Source organism: Sparus aurata, chromosome 12 (genome assembly GCF_900880675.1).
Source record: "Sparus aurata chromosome 12, fSpaAur1.1, whole genome shotgun sequence".
In the NCBI taxonomy this organism is placed as follows: Eukaryota; Metazoa; Chordata; class Actinopteri; order Spariformes; family Sparidae; genus Sparus; species Sparus aurata.
This window is the reverse complement of record NC_044198.1, coordinates 14,455,461-14,482,741: the sequence shown is the minus strand read 5'-3', so window position 1 is coordinate 14,482,741 and position 27,281 is coordinate 14,455,461. Positions and strand designations below refer to the sequence as shown.

At 41.5% G+C, this 27,281-nt stretch overlaps 1 protein-coding gene and 1 long non-coding RNA gene across 3 annotated transcripts in view; one reads left to right on the top strand and one right to left on the bottom strand.

Moving 5' to 3' along the window:
• LOC115592872 (uncharacterized) overlaps positions 1–27,281 on the bottom strand; it is a 117,912-nt gene that overhangs the window by 46,687 nt on the left and 43,944 nt on the right. Inside the window, exons 2-3 of one of the 2 annotated variants that reach the window (XR_003986231.1) lie at positions 13,061–13,159; positions 2,185–2,281 (exon numbers count right to left, since the gene is read on the bottom strand). This is a non-coding gene — a long non-coding RNA (uncharacterized LOC115592872). Of the gene's footprint in view, positions 1–2,184; positions 2,282–13,060; positions 13,160–27,281 lie in introns of those variants that run through there. The other variant, XR_003986230.1, reaches the window with a different exon arrangement.
• Positions 1,862–20,451, top strand: fgf10a (fibroblast growth factor 10a). Its single transcript, XM_030436080.1, has 3 exons — positions 1,862–2,339; positions 16,893–16,996; positions 19,598–20,451. The coding sequence occupies exons 1-3, from the start codon at positions 1,886–1,888 to the stop codon at positions 19,796–19,798; spliced, it is 759 nt and encodes a 252-aa protein (XP_030291940.1). The 5' UTR covers positions 1,862–1,885; the 3' UTR covers positions 19,799–20,451.

The window sequence follows — 27,281 nt, the reverse complement described above, 5'->3', positions numbered from 1 at the left end:
TTTACCAGTTTCATACTGTTGTAGTTAATAAACTTTTAATATGTTAGAAATGTAGCTTCTTTTGTTCAATGAAAAAGTGTAGAAAGACATGTTCTCATCTCAAATAAGTGAATTAAAAAGTAGCGCTGTAACAATTGATTGATGGAAAGACTATTTTTATAATCCATTAATTTTTACAGTACATTTTCATGAAAAAATTGTGAAAAACAAAAATTTGCCGGTGCTAGGTTCTTAAAATCAATATCTGGACTTTTAGCTATTCTTGGTCATTTATGATAGTTAATGAAGAGGCTTTGAGTTTTAGACTGTCTGAAGACATTACTTTGAGCTCTGGGCGCTTGAAAATCTTTGCAAAAATCATGAAAATAATTGTTTGCCACAGCCTTAAAACAGTACTATATTGGTACTGAGCCCCAAAACCCACATATATCACTAGTATTTAACATTTCAAACAATGCCCAGTACTACTCAAGAGCACAGAAATATACAAAAGATGGAGTTTAAAGCAACGCAAAAGGAGAGATATGAAGGAAAAGGTTTTCTTTCCTTCTTTCTGACCTGCTCTGCTCAACTGGTGGTTTTGTCTGGGAAGGGGAGGAGACAGAGAAAAGGGGGAGAGGGAGAGGGAGGGAAAGAAAACGGGGTGGGACAGATCCCCCCTGCGCACACACACGCACACACACAGAAACACACATGTACATGTGCAGGCACACATGCACGCACACATAAATGCGCACAGCTCTTCAAAAGCCAAGTGGTTTTCATTGACATCCAATTACACTAAGAGATGACATCTGGGGAACTGCAGCAGATAAATAAGGTGAAAGGAAAGACAAGATTCAGTCACCTCAGAGAAACTCCAGATAACCAGAGAGAGCACGGCTGATAGAGATAGGAGAGAGGGAGAGGCAAAGGAAAGAGGGAGGGGGCCAAAGGAGAGGGAGCCACACACAGGAGGAAAGAAGAGAGGCAACGCACTGCTCGGGCGCTCAGACTCCGAGAGGCAAGGACAGAGGACAGATAGGGGAGACCAGCTCACTGACAAGACGCACAACAAGAGAGAGAGGGGAGAAAGACGAGAGCTCTCGGGCTGAGTTACACACTCAAGTAACTTCAAACCAGCTCTGACAAAACCAGGAGAAACAAAGAAGAAGAAGATAGTCTGGATTCTGTGACTCTTTTTGTGGCCTGGCTTTTTGTGGATTTCTCAGGACATTTTATGAGAAGCAGCATTAATACTTTTTTTTTTTTTTTTACTTGTTTTTATTTATTCTTTTCGTACAGTTTAGTTTGACATCTTTAATCCAGACCTCCTCTGCCTTCCCGTTATCCACCTCCCTGGACTGGAGAAGATAAATGGTTTGGGACGTGTGTTTGTGTGTGTGAGTAGCAGTGCGTTTTTATCTTTAGATTAAGTGTACATTCAAACTTAAACTGAGTGTGTGTGTGTGTGTGAGAGCAACCAGGAGCAAAGAGCCGCTGTATTGGGAGTAGTGGGTGGAGGTGGGGAGAGGTCTTTGAGGCGAGCCCCCCCCCAGTTGTTCCCGTTGTGAGGTGATCTGAGTTATGGATGTTGACGCATTCCTGCGGCGCTGCTGAGGAATAAACAGCGCAAGGGACGACAGAAGAGTCACTGCAGGTTTCCCACCGCCAGCAGCTGCATCGCCACCGCCGTCACCATCAGTATTACGCTACATCTACTACCACTGTCACCAGAGCCACTCTGCAGGTTTTAACACCTACAGTCCCAGTGAGGTTGGGGGGTCAGTGGAGGTGTAGTCAGTCAGTCAGGGGGGACTTCTCCCACTCTCGTTCCCTCTCTCTGCACCCCGCTCAGCATGCCCCAGCCCCTGAGCACCTCCACAGCTCTCCCAGCTCCACTACCATGTGTAGATGGACAGTGACACAAGGTGCACCGGTCGCCTGGTTCTCCTCCTGCCCCTGCTGCAGACCTCCTTCACTTCTCCTCTCCCTCACCTTCCTCCTCCTGCTTCTCCTGCTCGGACCCTCCACGTCTTCGCCGCTCTCCGCTTCGTCCTCACCGTCAGACTCTGAGAAGGACGGCAATGTACCGGGAGGGACTCCTCTTGACATCTTCATCTCAAGCCCGCCACCCTCCTCATCACCCCCACCGTTGCATGCATCCTCTGCGAGGTTGCCACGGGCGACCAATGTGTCTTCGTCGTCGGCAACGGTCGTCGGGCGCCACGTGCGAAGCAGCTACAACCATCTGCAAGGAGATGTGCGCAGGAGGAAACTGTTCTCCTACCAGAAATTCTTCCTTCGAATTGACAAGAAGGGAAAAGTTAATGGCACCAAAAGCGAGGACGATCCATACAGTAAGTCGACTATGTTACATTATTGAATGCATTTCACTAATTTCTTTTTTTTTTTTTTTTTTAACAATTAAAATCGAAGCAGCATTCAAGTATGGACATAACAAAAAATCTGGGAATCTCCTAAGCTTTTACTGGATATTGAACCATTTTATATCCTCTTTGACATCTTAGTTTCACTAAAAACAGATGCGAAGTGAAGTTTGCTTCTATTTCAGGATTTTTATATCTGAAAAAGACAACAGAGAGGCAAATGACACACTCATTTTCTCCCACTGCGTCTTGTGTGAGATTTTCTGTTTTTCCACACTTCAGCAGCTGTGCACATTAAGACAGGTGACTGGGCAAAGGAACAAATAGGAGAGCTGTGTGATTGTCAGCCCTTTGCACCATGTGCACAGGCGGGCATATCTTGCCAGAGTACAGAGAGCAGGGGAAAGGGAGAGGAAAAACAAAATGAGTAAGCCAGGAAGATAAAAGAGAGAGATGATCCACTGGAACCAATTAGAAACTGCCCAGAGAAAGTTCTTCTTCTTTGAGGGGAATATCTAAAACACAGCTCTTACAGAACGCCTGGGGAGAATGACAAGTACACTTACTGCTTGCTTTCATTGTGCTGCACCCAACAGTGGCGGGCATATGCTAAGTATGAGGTTATACGGGCTTAGATGTAAAGTATTAAGCATGTGATTCCTGCTCCTTCTTCTGGTATTGCATCTGAAATATGATTTTAACCTTTATTTATTCTGAGAAAGGGTCACTGCGCACACATGGTCTAGTGTCAGCACCACTCAGCCTCACATTAACACAGTCACTCTCTTTCACTCGGCTCTTGGTCGTCCACTGTGGGGCACTGAGAAACTCCTGGAGGTATCTTAACTGCAGTTTGTGAGGAAGCGAAAACAACAATGTGAGATAACAGGAGTTAAGATGGTATGCAGACCTCAGTCCGCTCTGTAGCAAACTTTTAAAGACTTGTAACGGTAATTAGAATCATTTATGACTGACCCAGAACAGAAAATCAGCTGTTATCATTCTGGACTCCACATCTTTATCTTCTAGTTAAACACATCTGGAAGTTCTCCCGGACTGCCACAGCTCAGAATAGCTGCATCGCCCTGAGGGCACATTGACAGTAGTTGTTGAGGGAGAACAGAACATCACTCCCACGTTTACCTGCCCAGAGTTTCCCCGCCAGTTTTGCTGAATTAGACGGGCGACGTCCAAAACATGAGCAGCTGCCTTAAAGATTATACAACAGGCTCTCGCCGCATAACGCCTACTGTATGTGTGCGAATCAGTCGCAGCATGTCAAGATGTGTGTGTCTGGGTATGTAAACTTCATAAATGGGTTTTTATCACTCACACACCTTCAGACACATGTCATAGGTTTGTATGCATCTGTCTGTCGGTCTGCGGTGCTGTACAAGCCTCTCCTGCTAAGAGCGTACACACACTTTGGAGCACAGAAAGGCCGGTCTTGCACATGGCCTCCATATGGCAAAGCCCACTTTTATTAGGGCCAGGGCCAGTGTGACTATATGTGTGTGCATGTGTGTGTGTGTGTGTGTGTGCCACTCAGACACCAGGGCTCTGCCAGACATGGCTGAAGGAATTTCAATTGGCGTCTCTTCCTCCCTCCCCTCGCCTGCAGTCCTCCTTGACACACACACACACACACACACACACACACACACACACACACACACACACACCCCTACACTTTTACACAATTGCACATAAAGAGCTCGACCATTAGGGTGCAACGTGTCACTAACTATAATGGCATCAGGTCATGGTATTAGTGGCACAGGCCATCAATTTCAACAGCTCCTGCCACTTTGTTGTGGTGAGAAATGGTTATGAACCTTTAAGAGGAGAAAACACATGTTGAATGTCAGGAGTTAGGCATGAAGGCCAAAGCTTTCAGGTCGTATTTCATCTTGGCAGCATTATTTAGTCGGCATTTCATCAAGTATGTAGCTGATAGCAAGCGCAGATGTTTAACATGTTTCAGAATAAAAAACGATAGGTGAAATGTGTGTTTCTGCACACTATCGTATGTTCAGGCGCTTGTGCATTGACAGCATTTGCATCAATGCACAAGCTTGCATGCTCGAGCACCACCTCCTGCTGCTATTCTGCATCCGCTCTCAAATCAGGAGAGAACAAATTGTACCCTTCAAACTTAACCAAACACACTTGAACATAATTAAATTCTCCTCCACTAATCGATGGACGTGGATGTGGTATTTGACATGCTAGACATCATGTTTTCACTACACCTTTTCCCCTTTTTTTCAACATTTACACTGTGCAGTTTTAGAGCTGACAGAAGAGAAAACAACTGCTCAGACAAATACGCTCTCTGATGCAAGTTTCTGGCCTTTATGTGCTTAAAAACATCAAGGCGCTTTTGAGATAATGCTAAGCTAGCTTGCAAATCCTCTACACGTAAGATACCATCATCATAAAATGTGTACAGTGTAGACAAGTGTTTCAGATCTAAAATTTGGTCAAAAATGGTTGCCTCCTTAAGGGCAGCAATTTAAATCAGAAGAGAAAGATCTTCATCGGCTGATTTGTATTTTTTTTGGCCTAAATATAATAAATAAACAACCTTTCTTAATTTACATGACTCAATAAACTGAATAAACAAACTGAACTTAAAGGACAACACAATTTCATACCGTTTACTCTGCTTATATTTGGCGGACCCTGGCACCTTCCTTGCTTCAAACAGAACAAACCTTATTTTCGTATGAGAACAGCTGCTTTATTCAGATATGGAAAAATAGGAAAAAAATCACAATGTTAAAATTCTGGGTTGGAATTTCCTCTCAAAACAACACAGTTCCGTTTAAGCACTGAGAACTCGTGCGGGGGGGAAGTTGTTAGTGTTGCTAACATGCTCTAGTAGTCTGGTAATGTTCAGGAGGTCAGATTGCAAATGAGCATCATTAGATGGTGTCAGAGGTGATGAAGAAGTTTCAGCTCCAGCTCTGGGGTCGAAGGCTCTCCTCCTCTTTCTAATCATCTTGTCAGAGCGGAGGCCAGTACATCACTCAGGGCGCGTATTGTGAGTGTGTGCTCACTGGTGCATGTCAGTGTTTGTCTGCTCGTGATCAGCGCCCATCTATCCCATCTCACCTCATAAGGCCTTCCAAAATACGGCGCTCCCAGTTTGAGTATGTGGATCCTGGCATGTGATTAGCATCGATCCTGCCACTGACCATAAGCCACAGAGCAGCCCTTGTTCTCTTCCCTCTATGTCGCTGGCCCACTGTCACATCTTGTTTACAAACAAACGGATAAAGCAATACAACACGATGGACATGTGTTTGCAGTTGGACCACGGTCTTGTGGTCGTGCGCAGCTCAATTAGCATCGAACTATGCCAACTTGACCACAGTCGGTGCTTTGATTCCGGCTGCGGCCACACAGATTGTAAAAGCTGCCGCACAAACTTATTGCTAACATTAATCACAGTCGACAAAACACCCACTGACATGAATTCATCAAATGCACCGCGATTTATGGAGAGTCTAATACACTGGACATTATTCTGATTTAGTGCAGGTTTTCCCATGTCCAGGGTAATTACATGGGTCCGCCCCCTCTGGTTTGACCTCCACCCATGGACCCCAGTCAGGAAGCTTTATTAATGGAGAGGTCAGTGCTACATGTAGTGCATCACTTTTGGCTGTTCTCTTACTCTGCCACTGTCAGTTATGTGTATAACAGGAGGGGATGCAGACTGAATTATTCTGCTGTACAATGCCACTTTGAGATGAGCATTTCTCATTTTGTTTTGGACATTTTCTAAACAATTTATTGTGAAAATAATCTACACAATAATAAGATAATGAAAATAATCTTTAGGTCCACTGTGTTGGATTTATGGGGATAATAAGGGCAGAAATTTAATTAGTATTCATTCACTCACCTGAAAATAAGAATTGCTGTGTTTTGGTTACCTTAGACTGAGCCTTATATATCTACAAAGGCTGAGTCCGCCATGTTGCCCAGCATGGACAAACCAGACATAGGCTCTAGAGGGGGTGCTTTTGTCTTTTTAGTGTTTTCAACAACCACTGCAGGGCCGGGTGAGTAAAGGGTTATCAAGTTGGTTGCAGTCTTCAACCTCACCACCAAATGCCACTTAATCCTGCACACTGGACCTTTAATATAAGCTCTTAAACAAGAAGGAAAAAAATGTGTCATTGCTGTTACCGTGTTTTTCCGATACAAATCAACTTGTTTTGATACATTTTTGTCAGTTTCCTGAAACAAGCCAAAGAAAAGTAAAGAACTGTTCTAGAATTATGGAAAATTCATGAAACAAGTTGAGCCGTCTTGGAAATTTTACAATTTTTTCACTGCACTGGAAGATTTGAGAAAATCCAACGATTCTGACTCGGTAATACAGGAGTTACTTATTGAGTGGAGATTTTGCAGTTACACTCCATATTACTAAAAAGCTGAATCCCCCAAGATTTATAATCTCACAATCAGTCCCATTTAAAACATGTGGACTGCTGAACAAACTTGTGTTTCAGAAATGTTTGAACCCAATTTTCAGAGCCACAACCGTCTAATCTTTCTCCTCTGCATCCATAAAGCTCGAATGAGACAGCGAAGTTCCCACAACACCAAAATGTAACAACTTCTCAGTCCTCTTGAATATTTCTAACATCTCCTTGAAATTAGTCCCAGTCCTTTTTTCTGTTTTTGTATGTCTTCACTCAGCTGCCTGTGCTCTCTGCTTGATGAGCATTTAGGGCTCTCGTAGGAAAAGGTAACAGTGTGGCCTATAAAAGAGAGTTATGAGGAGGCGCTGGATGCACCAGGGGTTAGTGTCAGTGTTGCTTCTCATTCAAAGAGACTCTGACATCTTCATGGGCTTCTTCTCCCCGGCGGCCGTAAATAAAAGCGGTGTGCAAGCGTCACCGCGTGAGCTTGTTCAGGAAATGCTGAACCTATCATTGAGCCCCCCCTCCGACAATTACATTCAGCTGTACTCTGAAAACATACAATAAACATATACTACCTGCACGCTGCCTCTGATCCTCCCTCAAACTACATTCATTTTGCTTGTGGTTGAAACAACTAGGAAGTTCTCCTGAGAGGTTGTAAATTAAAATTATGGGAAACCATTGAAGTTAATGAGTGAAATTAGTCAGGCTATTATAGAGGACCAACAAATACTTTTTTTCTAATGGCACTCTTCATGGTGATGTTTTGCTAATATGGAGAGTCTGGATCAAATCAGGTAATTTCTGAGTCATGACCCCTTTACTGGAAACTACGGAGCAAAACCCTGTCAATGTCCAGTTTATGCATTACGTAATATTGATTTGTTATCTTACGTAAGAACAATGTCACTTCACGGTAACTGACAGTTTTGCCTTGTACATCATTTAATAGAAAATGAAACCAAGCCAGCACGCTGATAACATCTTGTAAACCTTGCAGATAGACGGATTAACAAGACATTTACTGGTATTGACTGGAAGTTTAGTTGTTGTGTAATCTTTGATGACATGAGCCTGAAGTGTCCAGTTTTGGGATCAGAAATCAAGCTGTCTTAGTCTAAAAAACAGACCGTGAGGGAGTAAGTACAGCTGCATGTACCTGCTTTAAACGATTAGACATAATCAGAAACCTTGAAAAAACGTTCACAAGCTCCAACACAAGTTGTTGCGCAAAAGATTCTCTGTCAAGATGAGCAGCGTAAATGCTCTTTGGCGTTTTTATTTCAGGACTGTGACAGCATCCAAATTTGATTAGACTTGAGTTACTAAAATGTAATGTTTTAGTCAAATGTAATAAAGCTTTAACAAACTATTAGTTATCAATTAATGACTTAATCGCAACTATTCCGATAATCAATTAATCTATTTGTGATTTTTTTTTAGACAGGGAGACATATGCTCATGTTCAGGTTCATAATCTTATTTTTAGGTTACTTTTTGGGATAGGTTCACATGCTTTAATGCTAAAAACACATCCGTTTTCACATTCTATCCAGTGCTGCAGGTCTTTATTAACCTTCTGTCTGAAATACTCTGTTTCAGCTACTGCCTCTTTAAGACCCCACCATCTGTATACCCAGTCTCCTCTGATTGGCCAGCTCACACATGCCTGACCCAGCACCGCTAACAACAGAGCAGCTGTGCTAAGTCACAGGACATAAATTATGCAGATGTGGGAATTGGTGATGTAGTGTGATGTCACAAAGTCACGGAATTAAAAGAGGGACTACAGATGAGGCGTCTCAGGTGAAAATGGAAATAAATGGGCCCAAGGGGCTGCATCGTCAGATGAAATAAAAACATCTACATTTAATGCACTATCGTCACAGGAATGAATGTAAAAGTCCAGAGGTCCAGATGTACGATGGCCCGATGACCCTATTACCCCTAGTACAGGGTATTTATAGAGCATGTCTGTATGTGTTCATGCTCTGGAAGAAGAGTGCTGACAATGATCGGAACAACTCTCCCACAGTTTCCCATCAAGATATTGGTTAAGATATTTCTTCATTGTTAGAGTATAGTTTTTCTACTTTGGAAAGCTCCGTGTTTTTGCCAAGAGTCACTGCCGACAATGACAGGAATCGTCTCATTTTTCCATCACTGTTTACATACTTCCAATCATCGCTGCTTGATATTTTGCCATCAATTCACTCCACTGTCCATTAAAGTGTCAGCTACAACGAGGCTGAAATAAGAGCCAGATTTCTGTAGGCAGACCAAGGAAGCCCCTGCCACAAACCCCACCAGTCAGGCACCACCTTAAACAAAAGTCTTTCAGCACCAAATCATGTTGCTGTAAGATCTTCTGCTGCTTTGGAGCGGGTCGGCTCACTGAAGAGAAAATGGCTCCAAACATCAAGAGTCAATTATCGTCCGCAAGGGGATCTTAAAGTTGGATATCTTTGTTTTTGACGGACGGCCTTTTTCATTGTTTATGTTATGTGGAAGATTCTTGCAGAGTAAAATCATAAATATCCTGAAGAGAGGGAGAGGAAGAGAGGAAAAGCAAGAGATACTTGGCTTCAATGATTACACAGGTTTCTTAAACAACCATTAAAATTTGGTGTGAATCATCATCTCCGTTTACAAATCTGGCAAATGAGGAAGCGTGTACTTTGGAGATACACTTATCTGAAGGGTGTGTTGAAGTTCTGATGCATCTGTGAGTACTCCTAAAGTATTTCTGATGAAGCCCACAGAGTTCATACCATCAATACGGAAAGACACATTATATACTGGATGAATGCACACATCTTGCCCATTCAGCTCAGTTTTATACTCATCCTAAGCGAGGTGATGGGGAAACTGTTAGTATCATCTACAGTTAAGAACAGGAATTCACAGCATTTGCCATGTCAGCACGTCACTTTTGTTAATGTTGTGACATTGTGTAATATTAGCAAACTCGGAGCCAGTATCACTTTGAGACGATTTCATTCCAGAGGAAAAATCAAATGGAAAAAATGTAAACATTAATGTAAAATAATGTCGAAATAAAGCTAATTATTATCAGCCCTTGAGTTGGCCTTTTACATTGTAAACTGGGCTGAACAGTAACCTCTTGTAGCAGGAAATACACTGACGCACTTTCTGACGCACATAAACTTTATATTTAGGTGAAAATAACTGAAAGAAAGGTATTGTCTTAGAGCTGAAACCAATAGCAGATTACACAAATGAGCGATAAACAGAAGAAGAATATTAATTACAAATATTAATTATTTTAATAACCGACACATCTCTAAGACATTACTCAAGCGGGTACCTGTTTTCGGTTGCAGAGGATTGCTTTCCTCCCCTTTACATCAGTGTGAATCTTAATATTCTTGCCATTTGGGCTGTTTGCAATAGAAATAGTAATTGTTTGCAGCCAAAGCCCTTAACAAACCCAAAAACAATGAGCCTTCATTGTATATTTTTTTCAGAGCCTCTCTTTCAGCAACTATGCTGACAAATGCACTGGAAGCCTTATACTCAAACTGTCATTTTGGCAATTTTCTGGTGCACGTGAACAGGCAGAATTCATGGCCAGGAAAGCAGCAGGAGGTGAAGAATAGCATCTGTGACAGATAACATCCAGGGCTGCTGCCATATAGACACCACGTGCTTCAGGAAAAGCCCCCCCACCGAATACACACACATGCATACACCTCATGTTACTGCTCCTCCATACCGCTCACCCCTAACCCTGCTACACACACATTGCATGAAAGTGAGGCTCTTAATGGAGTCATCAAAGGTAGAGCTGAGAGTCCAGAGAGGCATCTGGACAACCTGGTCGTTTGAACGGAGCAGGAATGCCAGCTAATTACCCTACGTCTATGTGTGTGTGTGTGTGTGTGTGTGTGTGTGTGTGTGCACGCGCGCAAACATAAATGCATGTGTGAGGATAGACAAAGAAAGTAAAACTGATACAGAAACAGAAAGATTCATCTGACAAACTGAATCATCATCCATGCATGTCCGTGCATAATATTTGCGGTGTAAAATAACACGTTTTCTAAAGGCTGAAAGTCCACCGCCAACAACTCCAACCACAACAGTTGGGTAACGTCGCACTGGCAGCTGAACTGTAAATGAAAAATGTGTGAAATGCAGACGACTGTCACAGCACTTTGCCTGAAAACATAACTCCTGCCGTGTCAGGCCTGCAAAATGTTTTGACAGAAACTGGCAGCTTTGGCACTTTATCATGTTACAAAGTCAACTGTGTTAAAGGAATCACAAGGTTGTTTTTTTTTTCCTCCTCTCGATCAAATCACCATTAACATCGCTGTGAATTTCTTTTAGTTTCCTCCGGGCTGCTCCTAAACCTGTGTGACATAACTCGCTGCGGTCTTGCTGCGCCCAGTAAAGTGATCTCGAATTAGGCGGACTGGAATGATGAGCAACGCAGACGAGAAACTTAACGCTCTCTGTTGTCCGGAGCATTGCTATTTTAAACCGAGGGGGATTTCGCTCAGGTGACCCCCTTTTGTTTGATTTTTTTAATAATCTAGGTTTGTTTTTCTTCCCGTACCTCAGCCAGTTTTAAAATCACACACAGCTTGAATGTGTGCGGTTTCGGCTATTTCTGTTAGACAAGAGAGTCGGGTGATGTGAGTGATCTTGTCAGGGGAGGAAATAAAACCATTATGGGGGCATTATGCAGGTCAAATAGAACAATCTCGCTAATGAAAAAAATACTTGAGAGAAACCCATTCATTGTAGCCCACCATATCTGTTCGATATGATTTATAAGCAGAAACTTTATACGAGCAAAACAAATTTTGTGAGAAAAAAAATATAAAAAAATCAGTTTACCAAAAAATCTGTTTGTAAAAAAATCAGAAATCAGAAACAGGCCTCTGTTTTCTCAGCTTCGGTCCAAACAGTCGGCCCGCCAGGCTTTGATGTGGCCACTTAGCACAGGATGATACTGTTGTCAACCACATCACTCTAAACCAATACCTCAACACTCCTCAGAACACATAATATACAGCAGTTTCCACTCCAACCCAATATCTTCACCATCACTCACCGAGCAGGCTGCACAAACGAGGAGCGTTTGTTCTCCCTCAGACTTCGTAAAGAGCCGGAAATATTCAACCAAACTCCAAAAAACAAATAAATGCAAAGGAAATAATTTAATCCCGTTAAAACCACAGGTTTGTGGAGATGTGGCAGCGGCCAAGAAGACTTGTTTGCATGCAATTCCGCTCTTTGTTTTTTGTATCTATACGACCAAATCCAGCTGAATAGTTTTATATTTTCAATAATATAAGATTTAAGCACATTGGTGGTCCATGTTTTTTATTTCCACTATTCTTCTTTTGATTACTTTATATTATTTTCTGGCATGGAGTTTCTTTTCTTTAGACTCTCTGGTGGTTGAATGGATGTAAAGTCTCATGTCACTATGAATATGAGAAATCGTCAGTTACTTTGTCGCCATAGTTTTAAAGAGAAAAATGATCCCCATGTTTAGACCTCAATTGATGCAAATCAGATATTAGATAGCGCCACGTTTGCCTCATGAAAATTATTTTTCTTGGATGTCACATTTGTGTCCCACATGCAGAAAGACTGACAGAATCCAGCCGCTGTGTTCATCCAAATATCGGCGTATTGGATGCAGAATAAAAGAACCAAAACATTTCCATTCTTCTCACTGAGGGGAGTTCGTGACACAAACTAGACCGCAAGTGACAGTATTTCACAATGCAGGGGGAGACCTCTTCAAGCTGGAGGCACGCAGTAGACCTGCTCATAGCCGGTCACCATGTTGAGGTCGAATTGTCAACGACGGCGGGATGGTGTTCAAAAAAATCTCCTGGATAAACAGTGGAAACATTTTCATAACCTCTCTTAACCTTTAGGTTCACATGGAGTTACACTGAAAGGGTTTCAGAAGACAGCAAGGTGGGGGTCAAAGGGAGGTCTGCATTTATGTGTGTGTTCCTGTGTGTTTGTGTGTGTCCATTTGTGATTGTGTGGGCATGTTGCTATGTATGTGGCTGTGCGTGCTTGTATATTTCATGCTAGTTGGATAGCAATCTACGGTTCGGAATAATTCATCTTAAAGTGGCAGCAAGTGTTTGTTTCATCGTGACTTGCAAGCAGCGTGCAAAATTAACTTTCTGATATAACAGCAAAAACACATCAAATTATCTACTATTTATGAGCAAAAATTTAAAATGGACCAACCTTTCCTTCATCAGAGAGCTTTTTCCACCTGGTTTCCCCTTCCTTGCATCTCATGCCCTCTTTCTCTTCCCATGTTTCCTGACATCTTTCTTCTAAACCCTAGAAAGTTATAAAATATCCAAAGACATACAAAGAAAGATTAACCAAAAAGTCAAGTGAGTTTCATGTCAAATCATAATTGAACGGCTTCAATTCCAACAGTGCTCAATTCAAAACTAGACCTTCTGCGCTGACCTAAGCCAGCTGTTACTGTATGTCAGTGTGTGCTGTGGCTTCACTGAGATGTACTGAGTACAAAGAAATGGAGCTAACAAAGGGACGTGACATCAAAGTGATCATGCAACCATCTATAAAATGTAGAATTAACAAGAAGAACATCATCACAGCTTCCTAAAAGGTCTAGTGTCTTTGATTCAAGGGGAACTTTTGGCCAAAATTTAATATATTATTTATATTTATGTTTTCGCTGGTGTATAATTACCTGAAACTAAGAACTGTATTTCTGTTACCTTCAGTGAGCCTTTTATATCTCCAGAGGGAGTGGGGGCTCTTCCACAGATTCTGCCATGTTGCACCGCCATGTTACTCATAGCTCCGAATGGACAAACCACACACTGCTTCTAAAGAGGGCCTTTTGTATTTTTAGCGGCCCCTGTGTTCAAAATTGTCCTAGTCCTATACGAGGCAGGTTTCCATTCATGTTTATGGATTGAACGGGCCGGTCTCGTTGCAGTTAAGTTTTGGCTACAAAGCCTATTAAACATGTTAGGGGTCTTTATAAAGTGGTTAATGAACAGTTTGTCAGTGTTGGAAGGCCAGGTTGTGTTTATTTGCACTTGCATCTCCGTTAGTGTTATGGTTTGGATTTGTCTGGCATGGAACCTCCTTTGGCTCATTTTCATGAAAGTTGTAGTGTTGCCTTGTTACACACAGGTGTTCGCCTTTGGTGAGAGTCTTTAAAAAATATTGATAGCACAAAAATGTCCATGCCTTTTATATTAAGCGAACCCTGTGCTGTTTGTGCTTTTAGTATTGGGTCATAAACCTGTTTTTCCTTTGCACTTAAAAAAACAAATTCATAATTAAGTTGTTGGGCTGCAGTCCAAGGGCTTGATGAGGAGGTTGTTGAATGAGGAAAATCAGAGAGTTCAATAAAAGTCAAGCTTTAGGAGCAAACTAGGTTTTGAACCATTTGTGCATATGTGTGTACTGTATGTGCTTGGCTGCATCTCTGTGTGTGTTTATTACAAAAACCTGATGTATGGGGTCTGTGTGAAGCTCTGGTGCTGTTGCTCCTTGCCATAAACTCTGTTGTTGCAACCTAAGCCTTTTGTTGCAGCCTGGCCTTTTAACTCTCTGGCAGACGGGCTGCTTCTGGTAACTGCTAACAGGGCCATAAAAGCGCCCTGTGCTTTGGTTTTTGACAAAACCACATCAAACACGAGGAGAGCAAAAAGGGTTTGAACAGGTGGACCGGCCTTTAGCGCAGCACAGACAGTCCTTATTTTGACGGCTCACAGCTCAGAAATGTCAGCTGTGTTGCAGCGAGACGGAACATTTTGAACCTGATAGATCAGCGTTGTGTTGTGGTACACGTCTGCGTGAGTAATGGACTGAACATAACAAGCCACCACGATGCACTGTGAGCTATGAAATCTTCTTGAAGTTCGGAGAGTTAACAAGCTTTTATTGACCTAATAAGGGAACTGCGGGGATGGATTAAAGCTGGTTTACGTCAGCCAAGAAATACATTTAACAAAAGGCAACAAGGGCCAAAAGCTATTAAAAAAACAACACAACACAGACAAGAGAAAAATGTTTGTCACTGCACTTAATTTAGACATTTCAAAAGGGCAAAATAGTGAGAAACAGTCCAAGAAAAGAAAGCTATCAACATATAAAGGTTAAGACTAAAAAGCGAGGCTTTATAACTGTAAAACACAGCAGTCTGAATGCGGATGCTCTCTCTGAACATCCTAAAGTCACACCAGGGCCGCAGGACATTGTGAGAGGAGGGATGAGAACAGGAAAAGAGCATCTGGTTATAGTACAGGTGTGATTTGGATGAGATCTAAAGCTTAAAGAACAAAGTGAGTGTCCTCTGCTTGATCTTTAACCCTTCCTCTCATACTGTTGTTATTGTTACTCGCTTCCACCGATCACCGTTTCATCCTGGAATTTGTTTTACTGACAACGTTAAAAATAAAATGTACAGCCTTTGACAGTAACCTTACCATTATATCCAGCCAATCTACTCCTTATAGGAATGCAGCATGGCACAAGGTTTCCGAACAGGAAACCGTTTAATTACTGACACTTAAAAATCTAAAAAATGAAGATAATAGACCTCCAGAGTGAGATACTCTGGATATACGGTACTATCCCTGTTTCTCACTTCATCTTTCTGACTATTCCAACAACCAGACTCCACTTCCTACTGGCCCCTTTAGCTAATCCTGTCAAACCCCTGATAGTTTTACGGCTTGGTGTAACTGACTTTAGGATGAGAGAAGAAAGGGCCGGCGACCACAGCTTAAACCAGTAATTGGTTCAGGCTTGAAAACTGATACAGATGCCTTGACCTCTTGCCAGTCTGGCAGCCATAGAGCCTCTCTCCGTCCTGTCCGTGTGCCCGCCCGCCTGCCTGCCTGCCTGCCTGCCTGCCTGCCTGTCTGCCTGAGCTCCCCTGGTCAGAAAAACAAACATAGAATGGAGAAATGTTTTTTCCTGGCTTACACCTCGGTCCCAGGGCACGCAGCCCACAAGCTAACCAGCAAATGAACAGGGGGCAAGAGGCCGGTCTGAGGTCTGCCTGTCACATAGTGGAGAAAAAAAGAGGCAAGACTGGGGTTCACTTGTCTAGAAGGAACTGAGATGATTCAGGTTTCTCCTGCAGTAGATTTAAGCTATTTTGCAAATTAAGACTTAACATACACCTTGATGAATGAAGTAAAATACATTTTCTCGTGGGTGAGTTTAGGCCATAAAGTCAATTAATCCATCAGTCAATGGACAGAAAAATATTCGTCACAATCTGGCAGTTGATTCACTGTTTAAAGGAGACATGCTCATTTTCAGGTTCATACTTTTATTCAGTTACTACTATGGATAGATAGATAGATTTACATGCTTTGATGTTCAACAAAATGCTTCACTGTATGCACTGTATCGCCCCCTCCTGAATACCCAGTCGGCTCTGATTGGTCAGTTAACACATGCCTGAGCCAGCACCGCTTACAACAACAGAGCGTTTGTGCGAAATTAATTCTTAAGTATCAAACTAGCCACTAGGCATTTAGAATGCAAATGTGGTGCTGCAGGTGTGATGTCACAAAGTCACAAAATTCAATGTCAGTGTACAGTGTTTTCTGCAGGAGAGAGGAGCTTTTTGAATCAGTCTCCTTTAAGCAATTTATAAAGCAACAAACAGAGGTTTGTCTAGAGGTGGGACCAGCTACATGCAGGCAACCATGCGTTCATGTATTTACATGCACAAAGCCTCACAAAGACCTATGGATTGGACACAGCTTTGTGGACAAAAGACAGAGCAATGGAAAAGCAACTCCCCCAATGCTGAATTTGTCGACCAAATGACAAATAGATTTGTCAAAAGTGATGATTCTTTGTTTTACTTTCCTCTGGATTATAATCAACTGTCCTTGGGTTTTTGTATTGATGGTCGACCAAACCAAGCAATTGCCATCTTATGTTGAAATATGAAAGTCAGAAGAACAGAAATAAAAAACACAATGTGCATGAAAGCAAAGATATCTGAGGAAATGATCCACAAAATGTTTTGACCCATTTGTCTCTCTGTCCCCCGCTGCACCAGGTATTTTGGAGATCAAGTCAGTGGATGTGGGAGTGGTGGCCATCAGGGGCCTCAGCAGTAACTACTACCTGGCAATCAACAAGAAGGGAGAGCTATACGGAGCGGTGAGTAGCTGTTACACATTGATCGGTGTTCAGTGTCCAACACTCTAACGTTTTAAAAAAATTGTGTCAATCTTAATCTTAATGAATCAAAGTTTTGGAAAAAGACACAAAGTTTTCCCTAAACAAGTGGCTCTGTAGCTTTGAATTTCATTGAATGCTTTTTTAAAAACAATGGACAAGGCAGCAAGACTCCAGAAATGGGAACCTCAGTTCAGTCAATGTGAGCTCTCCTCTGCTACCTACCTCTGTGCTCCGCTCCATTCAGAAACAGGAAACACAATCCTTCAGTTTCTCTATTCTGCTTCAGTCCCTCTGGGGAAAGCAGCCCTTGTTTTATCCGTTTTCTCTCTTCTCCCTCTCCCTCTACCTCCTTGTCTTCATCTCATTCTCTACCTCCTTTTTTCCTCTCTTTTTCTTACTTTGAAAGACCAAACTTTCAGCGTGTCTCTCTGGAGCCACATCACAGATGAAATGACACACGGTAGAAAAAGACAGAGAGGCATTCTGTTGCATGGCCTGAAACTGAATTCCCATGACGTCTTCTGCTCGGTGCAACACAAGCCATAGTAGCGCGGCGGTGAGGGACTGGCATTCAATTACACTTGATGGGTTTTGCACAGTGACTTCTTTATCCAGTGGTAATCAAATGAAATCCTTGTTTCGCTCGGCAGATTATTTCATGCAAATGACACAAAAGGTTATGATTGTCTTTAGGTTTTGACACGATTGAATTTGTGAAGAATTCTCCCCAAAAAAATAAAAAAACAAGGACGAAGAATGGATGATACATCTACTAATTTATCACGTTCAACAGTTATTTCTCTATCAAACACAGAGATCTACTTAGTAAAACAGTACTGACATTATCACTTTTTAGGGATTTGTTAACATAATTTGATGTCACTTTTGATGACTTTTAAAATCTGCTTTCCAAACAGTTCTAATTGAACGGCAGCTCACTCTTTCTTACACACACACACACACACACACAGTTTGGTAATACCGAGCACCAGCATTTGGTCTGTAAAATGTTCTCCTTTTGCCTTGGGAACATTCAGTTTTACTTCTGGAACCAATTTAAACAGCTGTGGCCAGATACAGAGAGAGAGAGACTGAGTTATACTATGCGTGTGTGCGCGCGTGTGTGTGTGTGTGCCCCGTGAATATCGACCGCATCCAGTTAACTGGCTGTTTAAGCGACGTTAGCCTTAAGCACAAGGGCAGCTTCCAGTAAACTGACAAATGTTACTCTCTCAGATCATTTTCTCTTTATTTACTGGTGGGTGGTCACTGCGGTAACGTAAGCCACAAACATGGTGTCACGATGCTCGACGCTGGCACGGAGCCCTGAACCTGTGAGACGTCACAATCTCATGCTAACCCCCCTGCTTCCTGTCCCCGCCAACACCTCTACCACACCCCCATCGCTGACACACAAACTACAACCATTTGGATCTTCTGTCCAGCTTTTACAATTGGTCTTGATTACTCTGGGAATTGCGCAGGAGATTCTTAGGCAATGGCTGACCATGTTTTGGTTCATGTTGTCACAACAAGCAAAAAGTCAACATGTTGTTGCTGTGTTTAGACATATGACCAACAGTCACACTTCTTCTGGTGGGACCTTATTCCAGAAAATATACGTACGGTAGTGAATGGGGAGAGACAAATTATTTTGGAATCACGTTTGAACTGGGCCATGAATTACACATTTGATGTTTGTAAATGGAAAAGATAGTTTTCCAACTTGAGAATGTCGCAGTTTTTTTATAGAACTGGTTGCTCAGATGTGCCAAACCTCATCTGGGTGCACCAACCAGGAACATTTTAATGTAATTTCTTAACAAGTTATGCAAATGAAGGTGCAGAAAAATGTTCTTCTTCATTTAAATACGCAACAACAAATTTCAGTAATAAACATTAAAGAAAAAAATGTTTTAATCCAACCGTCTGAAAATCATGTGCACCGGTATGACTAATGAAAATGTTTAGTCGAAATTGACAAATTTTTGGGTGTGAGTGCACTAAAAAGGTCACACCCTGGAGCCCTGCAGTGCAACAGCCTGACTGAGGCTGACTGACTCAAATAAGGACCTGAAAAATCCAGAATCCTAATGCAGCATCAACCAAATATTGAAATTAACCCTTTTTTTCCCCACCAAAAGCATTAAAGCTAAAATGAACAGCTAATTTAGATTATTGATTTTTTCTAACCCTTTCCCCATTATACTGGTTGTTTGGTCTGTTTCCTAAAGCCCACGGAGATGTCATCAGATTTCTCATCAACAGCCCAAAACCCAAACATATGTAGTCTACTACAATACAACACAGAAAACAGCATTAAATCCTTTAAAAATCTGAGGATAGAATTAGAGAATGTAGCACCTTTACTCTTTTTACAGCCACACATGTATTGTGGTGAAGTGAATAGAGATTCAAATAACTGTCCATAATGAGGGTGTACCTTTACACTGAAGTGCCCCGATTCATTTTTTAATAATAATAATAATAATAATAATAATAATAATAATAATAATAATAGTAATAATAATAGTAATAATAATAATAATAATAATAATAATCTTCTTCTCTCCCCTACAGAGGGACTTTGGTCCGGACTGTCGTCTGATCGAACGCATCGAGGAAAACAAGTACAACACCTACGCTTCAGCAGAGTGGCGCAACAAGAAGAAGCACATGTTTGTGGGACTGAACGCCAACGGCAAGCCAATGAGGGGGAAGAAGACACGGAGGAAAAACACAGCCACTCACTTCCTGCCCATTGTGGTGCAGCCGCGATAATTTGGACATATGAGCCATGAGAGAGCTCTGCAGACTGCGGGGTGTCGGACTTTATTAGTTACAGCGATGGCTACATTGGACAGATCGGAATCAGATCTGATGATGCACTGAGGAGGACAAGAATGGAACCCTATGGACATGTTATCTCTGTTGAATAAAGACATTTTTATTTTCAAAGAAAGAAATAAGATATATTGCTATACAATGTATATATTATTTTCAGTTTTAAGTTATCAAGTACATTGGCACAGTAGAAAATATGAAAAGAAATGACTTCTGTGCCAAAATGTGATTAGTAACACATTTCTAGATTTGTGTACATGTGAACCGCTTGACAGGCAAGAAATAAAACGACAGAAGTAGTAAGATAGGAAAAGAAAGAGAAAAGAAGTATTGATGTTAAGGTGGCTGATAGAAATGTAGAAGAGGAAGATGAGAAAAGCAGAAAATGAAAAGAAAGATCACCAACACAACAGCAAGTCAAACACTATCATGTTTTTTTCTTTAAATTTATTTATTTTCTGTAATATTTAACAAAAAACGAACAAACACACAAAAAGGACAAATTCTTGTCTTTTTTACCATTTATGCTTCTCTTTTTGAATACTAATCATTTAAACCTGAATAAATATAAAAAATATATTTGTCTTTAAGTTGTTTGACTGACTCTGAATTCTTTATCTCCACAGATCAAATTTTGGTTGCTCATATTGTAAATACACCGCAAAGAGATAGAAATAAATACCTATATAAACAAAACACTCGAGGAAATTCTTCACTCAGTTGACACAAGTTATTAATTCACTGTATCCTCTTACTATTACAATGAGAAGTGCTGGGTATTATAAAATAGAAGGTAAACAACATTGTTAGGATGCCTTGGTGTAGCGTTATACAGGTTGAATGGAGTCTATGAGATGAGGTATTATGATAGGCAGATTATTTGAATATTTAAGTGTGAAAGGTCGTACTTGACCTTTAAAGTAGTATGCTGTGTAACTCATTTTACTCGGGCCAACTGTGACCTATTGCCCAAGGTATGATAAAAAATATGTCTTGGATGAACAGAGGTCTTGCCATGTATGCCTCTGGGACAGAAGGGATTTGAAAATGATGTTGGCTATTACAACATAAAAGATAAACTAAATAAAGCATGTCTTCTCATGCTGTTACTTTAGTTGCAATCACATGCTGGCAACTCTGTGTGAGAAGTCAGAAAAATTTAACGCGTCAGAGTCTGAAAGGATGCAGAAAACTCATTATTAAAGCAACCTATTTCCCCGATATTGCCACACTGTGACCAACTATTCGGTTCTACAACGAACAGGAGGAGAGCTAGTTAGCTGTTAGCTAGCAGTGGTTAGCAGAGCCCAGTGCCTTTTGCCTAATGGTGCTAACAGCTTAATGAGCTAATAAAAGCAGAACTGAACTAAAAGGGACGAGAGGGGTTTTTGCATGTCCTCTGTGTATAACCATCACTTGGCAAATGACAAACTTGAACAAGCGCTAACTAAAACAGAGTACGTCTAGCCTACTTGTGCTTTTATAGTTGTTGTCACTGTGTTATCATCAGCGCATTGCAAGACTGGATAAAATCCGAATGGACCCAAAACTCACCATCAACACCATGAGAGTTTCAGTGTTCAGAGAAACATGCAACATTGAACAGTGACAACACAATCATTTTATGGTCAATTTACCTCAGCTGCGTACAGTTTTAAAGTACTACTACTACTACTACTACTACTACCACTAACAATGATAAAGTAAAAAAAATTACATTTTGGTTTTGGTACAAGTTAATTCGGTTCTCGACTAAAAAAATGTTTCGTGTCCGGGGATGATGAAAGTTTATCGGGAGGGATCCAAAGTATTCACCTACATCTCGTGGTCTTCATCAGGGAATGGACTTTGCTAGGTTCACATTGATGGAGCTTTCTCTATTCAGTGATGAATAGCTAAGATAACTCTGTTCGACAACTATTTTCAAGGTCAAGAATCACTTCTAAAGCTCAAATATTCCAACATTTTGCTCAAAATCAAAAGCATCACAAACATATTTATCTAAGTAATCTGGGTCTAAAATTAACCATGAGCAAGTCAGTTGAGTATTATTATTTTTTTCAACCAAGACATGGATCAGGAATCTGTAAGGGATTATTTAAATGAAGTCCAGCTGACAACCTGGTTGATGAACTCAGGGGTTTTCATTTCTCGCTGCAAAAACGTTACAAGTACACATGGCAAACATGGCTTCCTGGAGGATAAACACTGTTTTTTATGTGATAACAACAAAGACAAAACAGGCTTTAGAAATGGCCGACATGCAAGCACGCGCTCGCACACACAGACACACACACACACACACTGGGGCGGCTGGGTAAAGAGGTGTGTGCCTCAGTGTGGTCTAGCAGCTGGGGAAAGCCTCCTCCTTGACCTTACTTGTCTGAAACCTGTTGCTGTGCCCCCCGAGACAGAAAGACACATGGAGCAGGGCATATGGTATAACATAAATATCACTCCCTTGTTTATCACCTGATTCTAATTAACTATGATGTCATGTTTTCTTTATTCTTCCCTCGCTTTCCCTCTCTTTTACTTAAACTCCTCTGCTCATGTTGTTGCCATCCGGGCCCTGCGCTTCACTCGCAGGCTCATTTTTTTCCCAGTGTTTTTCAAAGCTTTTGACATGTCTTGGTAAGGTTCGGACAAAATCCAGCATTAGTGGGATCAGACCCAGAGCAAGGTCATCCCACACGTATACACACACGGACACACTTCCTCTGCCCTAGGGCTGCAAGTTGTAATTTGTTCATTGCATCCATCACCTTTAACTGTCTTGCCATCTGTTTCTCTCTGTGTGTAAGTTAATTTCCAAGTATGATTGAATCCACCGGAGTCGGTCCATCCCGCTGTGTTTATTACAAAGAGGTCCTAGATCCTCTTTTTTTTGTGCGTAGGGATCCACGGTGCCGAACACTCATGTCAAAACGTGAGTAAGTATGATGCATCAGGGGGAGATTCAAATTTCCTTTCATCCTCCCAGGGCATCTAGTCCTTTGTTTATATGATTACGTGGGTGTTCTGTAAACGACATATCAAGTACAATTACTTTGAAATGTGTTCAAGACACTGATCCCCCTCCCCCTCCTCCTCCCCCCCTCTCTCCCTCATAAAGTTCAAGGGCTGGCATTCCTAAACCAAGATGTCTTTATTATTTGGTGGTGCCCTTTCATACGTGAAAGTCCTTATTAGCATAGAAATCTGGACTCAAACTCAGATAATCCGAGGCAAATTTGTCCACTTGTTCATTCAGAGAACTCTGTATCAACTCTGCATATATATTATTTGTAGACCTCTTGGAATAGCTTGATGTATTTTTATTGCAACTTTAACATGACTTAATGTGCTCTTGCCTTTACCCGTAATACATAACAAGGCCAGACTTTAAAAGCGGGGCATTTATCCAAGACAGATGTTCCACGCTGATTATCAACCCCAGTGACATCTGAGTTAGTCTGCTCAGCGGCACCGAGCCACGCATCATTTCTCCCGTTTCTCCAGTGTGCATAACATGTTTCGAAAAACTGTTTGCCAATGTCATTTTTTTGTGTTGTGCTTGGGTATGTTTGGTTAGTGTTTGGTTTGTTGAGGCATGTGGCGAGGCTCAGTATGCGGTTTCTGTTTTGACTACATCAGGATCTATCGGACCTGTGTTGGACCTCAAATGAAACGTACACCATCGGCTTCACACGTTCACAGCTCCTCTGTTTGCTCAGAGAGTCTTGTGGCCGTGCGACCTGACCGCAGCAGCAGCTGTGAATATTTTACTTCCCGGGGAGAGCGGGAGAGAGAGCCAGAGAGACAGAGGAGGGGATAGAGAGAACGAGAGAGAGAGAGAGTTTGCGAGCCCTGAATCGGAGAAAGACGTGTGGGTTTGGAGGAGAGGTGAACTGAAAGAACCACAGTCCTGGGGGCATTTACAGCAGTCGGGCGGAGGGAGCGCGAGAAAGAAAGGGAGGAGGGGAAATGTTTGCTGAGAGGGCAGCAGTTTGGACGGGATGCCAAAGGGTGAAAGGAGGGGGTGAGTGGTTGAGAGGAAGAACGGGTGATGGGGGCGACTAAAGGAGTTGCCAGAAAATTTGGGGGGGGGGGGGGGGGGGGGCAGTGTTAAAGGGGTATTTGCAGAGGTTAACAGGGTTGGGGGGGCAAAGGGGCTCGGGGGCAATCATTGGAAGCAGACCAAGGGAGTTCCTGGAACCCAGAAGGTGAACCAGGGGTCCTCCTCCTCCTCCTCTTCCTCGCATGTTCAGCTCATTTAACTTAAGGTCTTTATTTGACCATTCTGTACTCCTTATCAAAACGTTTTTGTCTTCGATATCCATGCCGATACCCTTTGAATGAAAGCTGATTTAATCAATATTTTGTATATTAACAAGGTGTTAAGTGAAGTCGGTTGCTTATGCTGACAAACCCACAGGGAATTATCACAAAGCTCTAAAAGCGCCAAAGAGCTGTTAAGCCTCACATATCTCATTGTTTTGGGTTTACGTTCAAAGGTTAACTCAAAAAGTCTCACCGTTCCAACAAACCCTGCTCTACACAGAAGCAAGTAACCATTTCAAGCAAAAAGCTCATTCCGATGAACTGAATGAATGATCTGCACGGAACAGATCAAGTTAGCAAATAACTGGTGAAGACAGGATGGAAGGCAGGTTATATCTAACCCTATATCTAAAATGACACCAGTGCACTGAAACAGTACAGTTACTGGGAATTTAACTATTGATCCTAAGCAGCTTTTTATACAATTTCTGTTAGCTTCCAAGACTAAGTTGCTTTACCTACCTGTTACAGGAGTTTATAGAGTAACAGTACAGACATCTTTACCTGCTCTAAAGCTCTAAAAAATAAAAATATTTAACTGATTCACTAAAAATCAAGTATACTTAGTTGAATAATGTTTACTGTTTACTGAATAATGTTTTTTCTTACCACCTTACCCAGTTTTTTATTGTGCGTCAAGTGCTGTGGGAATTACTGGAAAAATGTTCATCCGAAGGAAAATTCAAGTGAATGCTCTCAAGTCAGAACAAGTTGCCAAGTTGTTAAGTTGACATCATATGACACTGAAACATGTCGGATGAAAGTAAACTTCTGGTTGATGGTAAGAAACTTTTACTAGAGTCATGTATTATATAGTCAGTGTATCATTTCCTTTGCTCTTCCTTGTCAAATACTCCACAGATCATCATGTCAACATTATTATTGTTATTTGGAGACGCAGTGGCATGATAACAAATTAAAATCTTTTTTTTTTTTCTTTTTCCTTTTTGCGTTCTGGTCTTATTTTGCTATTTAGTGAGGTGTCAGCAGACTTCAACACCTTGAAGTTTAAATATAGAAATAAGGATCATTCCATCCATCTCATTTGTAAATCTACACACACACACACTCACTCACACACACACACACACACACACACACACACTCACAAACACAGTAGTCAACACACTACTCTGTGCTGCCCGTTCTGTTCAGGTTTAGAGGCAACCTGTACCTAGAGCATGGCCTCGGCCTCAGCTCCATCTTCACATCTCCTGAGGGCTTCAAGTTTCCTGCAACAGGTGGCTCAAACATTTGCCTTGGCCTGCACTGAGGTGAGGCCTCTGTTTATCGATTCGGGAAGAGAGAGGAGAGTCAGGAGAGGGAGGAAAAGACAGAAATAAAAAGAAGGGGGAAAAAAGGCTAAAGCTAAAGCATGTCAGCAGGAGAGAGAAATATTCGGGAAAAAGTCTCTCTGACACAAGCCCTAAAATGTGAGTCACTGCAGGAGAGTGGGTTTCTTGTAATGCATTTGGAGATAAAAACAAGAATGTAAACATGTTATTTTGTACTAATATATTAGTCAAGGCCTTGATAGACCTATGAAACATTTTCCAGAGCCTGAGCCAGAGCAGAGCCAAAACTCCAAAATTAGTCTCTTCTCCCTCGCAGTTTTTTCTCATCTCATTCCAGACTCACTTCATTCATTTTGTTCCTCCTTTCTCTCCTCTGCTCTGCTTTACCTCTCTTCTCCTTTCCTTTCCTCACCTTTACTCCCACAACTTTCCCTAACCCCCTCCTCCAGTACTCTCCAGAGGAATAAGCCTACAGTCTAAATTAAAATATATTTGTTGTTTTTGTTGGCTTTCTCTCCTTTAAGTCCACTGGCTTGATTCAGGCTTAGACCCAGGGTCGCTGGAAGCAGCTATGGCAGCAGAAAGCCTCCATTAGTCCTTGATCACTGGCTGCCTGACAGCAGAGTCAACATGCAAGGCATTAGGGCCTGACATGGGATCAAATAAAGACTAATTTACTGGGTGTCTGTATATAGTGAAACCACATTAACCATTCCCTTTCCTGGTTATGTTTTGTTATAATTAAATTAGCTGGAATGAATAAAAGAATCAATAAAATGAGCAAAAGGGGAAGTTATTTTTACTGTACAAAACAAAAAGAAAGAAAATGTTTTAAAAATATATTTTTTTATTATGATTAGAGAGACAGCTCATTCGAAATGTAAAATTCTGTCATAATGGTTTCATTAAAAGACAATATGACTGCCAACCAGATTTTTTTTCCCCTTTTGGATGATATTTTTCGCATTTAAAAAAGGATTTGGTTGAATGTTTCACCACCGGGTGAAGATTTTGAGGCACTAGAAGCTGTTATGACGGAGAATACCTTTGCCATCTGCTATTCATTCAAGTGGATTTTCAGGGAGAAAGTGTCATCAAACGGATTCAAATCAAAACATCACTCTGCCTGATGGAATTTTTAATTGCACAGACCTCTAAACTTGACATGCAGGTGTTTGTCGGAAGGATTAAATGCATTTAGACATCACTGCGAACCAAAATTTTCAACGTAATCATGGAAAGCTTGCACAAGGTCACTATATTTGCAGTACTGTCTCTGTTCTCTATCACGTACCACATGAATCAAGACGCAAACAACACGACCACCAGTGTACCTTGTGGTTTCAAAAAACATTCTTTCTAAAGGCTATACATTCTTCACATTTAACATTATGACAAGACTGGTTATGAAACAGTCTAAGATAAATACTGATACCTCTTAATGACCCATGTATAAAAGCAAACGAGACCATCAGTGAGAAGAATGGCTATTTCTATATGGAAACTCTCTATGCCTGCCATCGGGTCCATTTCCGAAAATTAAAACTATGGCAAAGTGCTGGGAAAGAATCGAGGAGACTCACTTACTGAGGAATAATGCTGTTCTGTAGTGTGGCGGTACGGCAGCGGATACTTCTGTAGAAACATTATGTGATGGCCTTGTTACGGAGAAGTTGCTGTTGGCTTATTATAATGACATAAGACATAAAATTACAACGGAATGTTATACCTTATATTATAAGACTAGGCTTGTGCAGCCGTGGTGGAAATATGTGTTCTCTGAGTGTTCTGTAGGTTTTAGT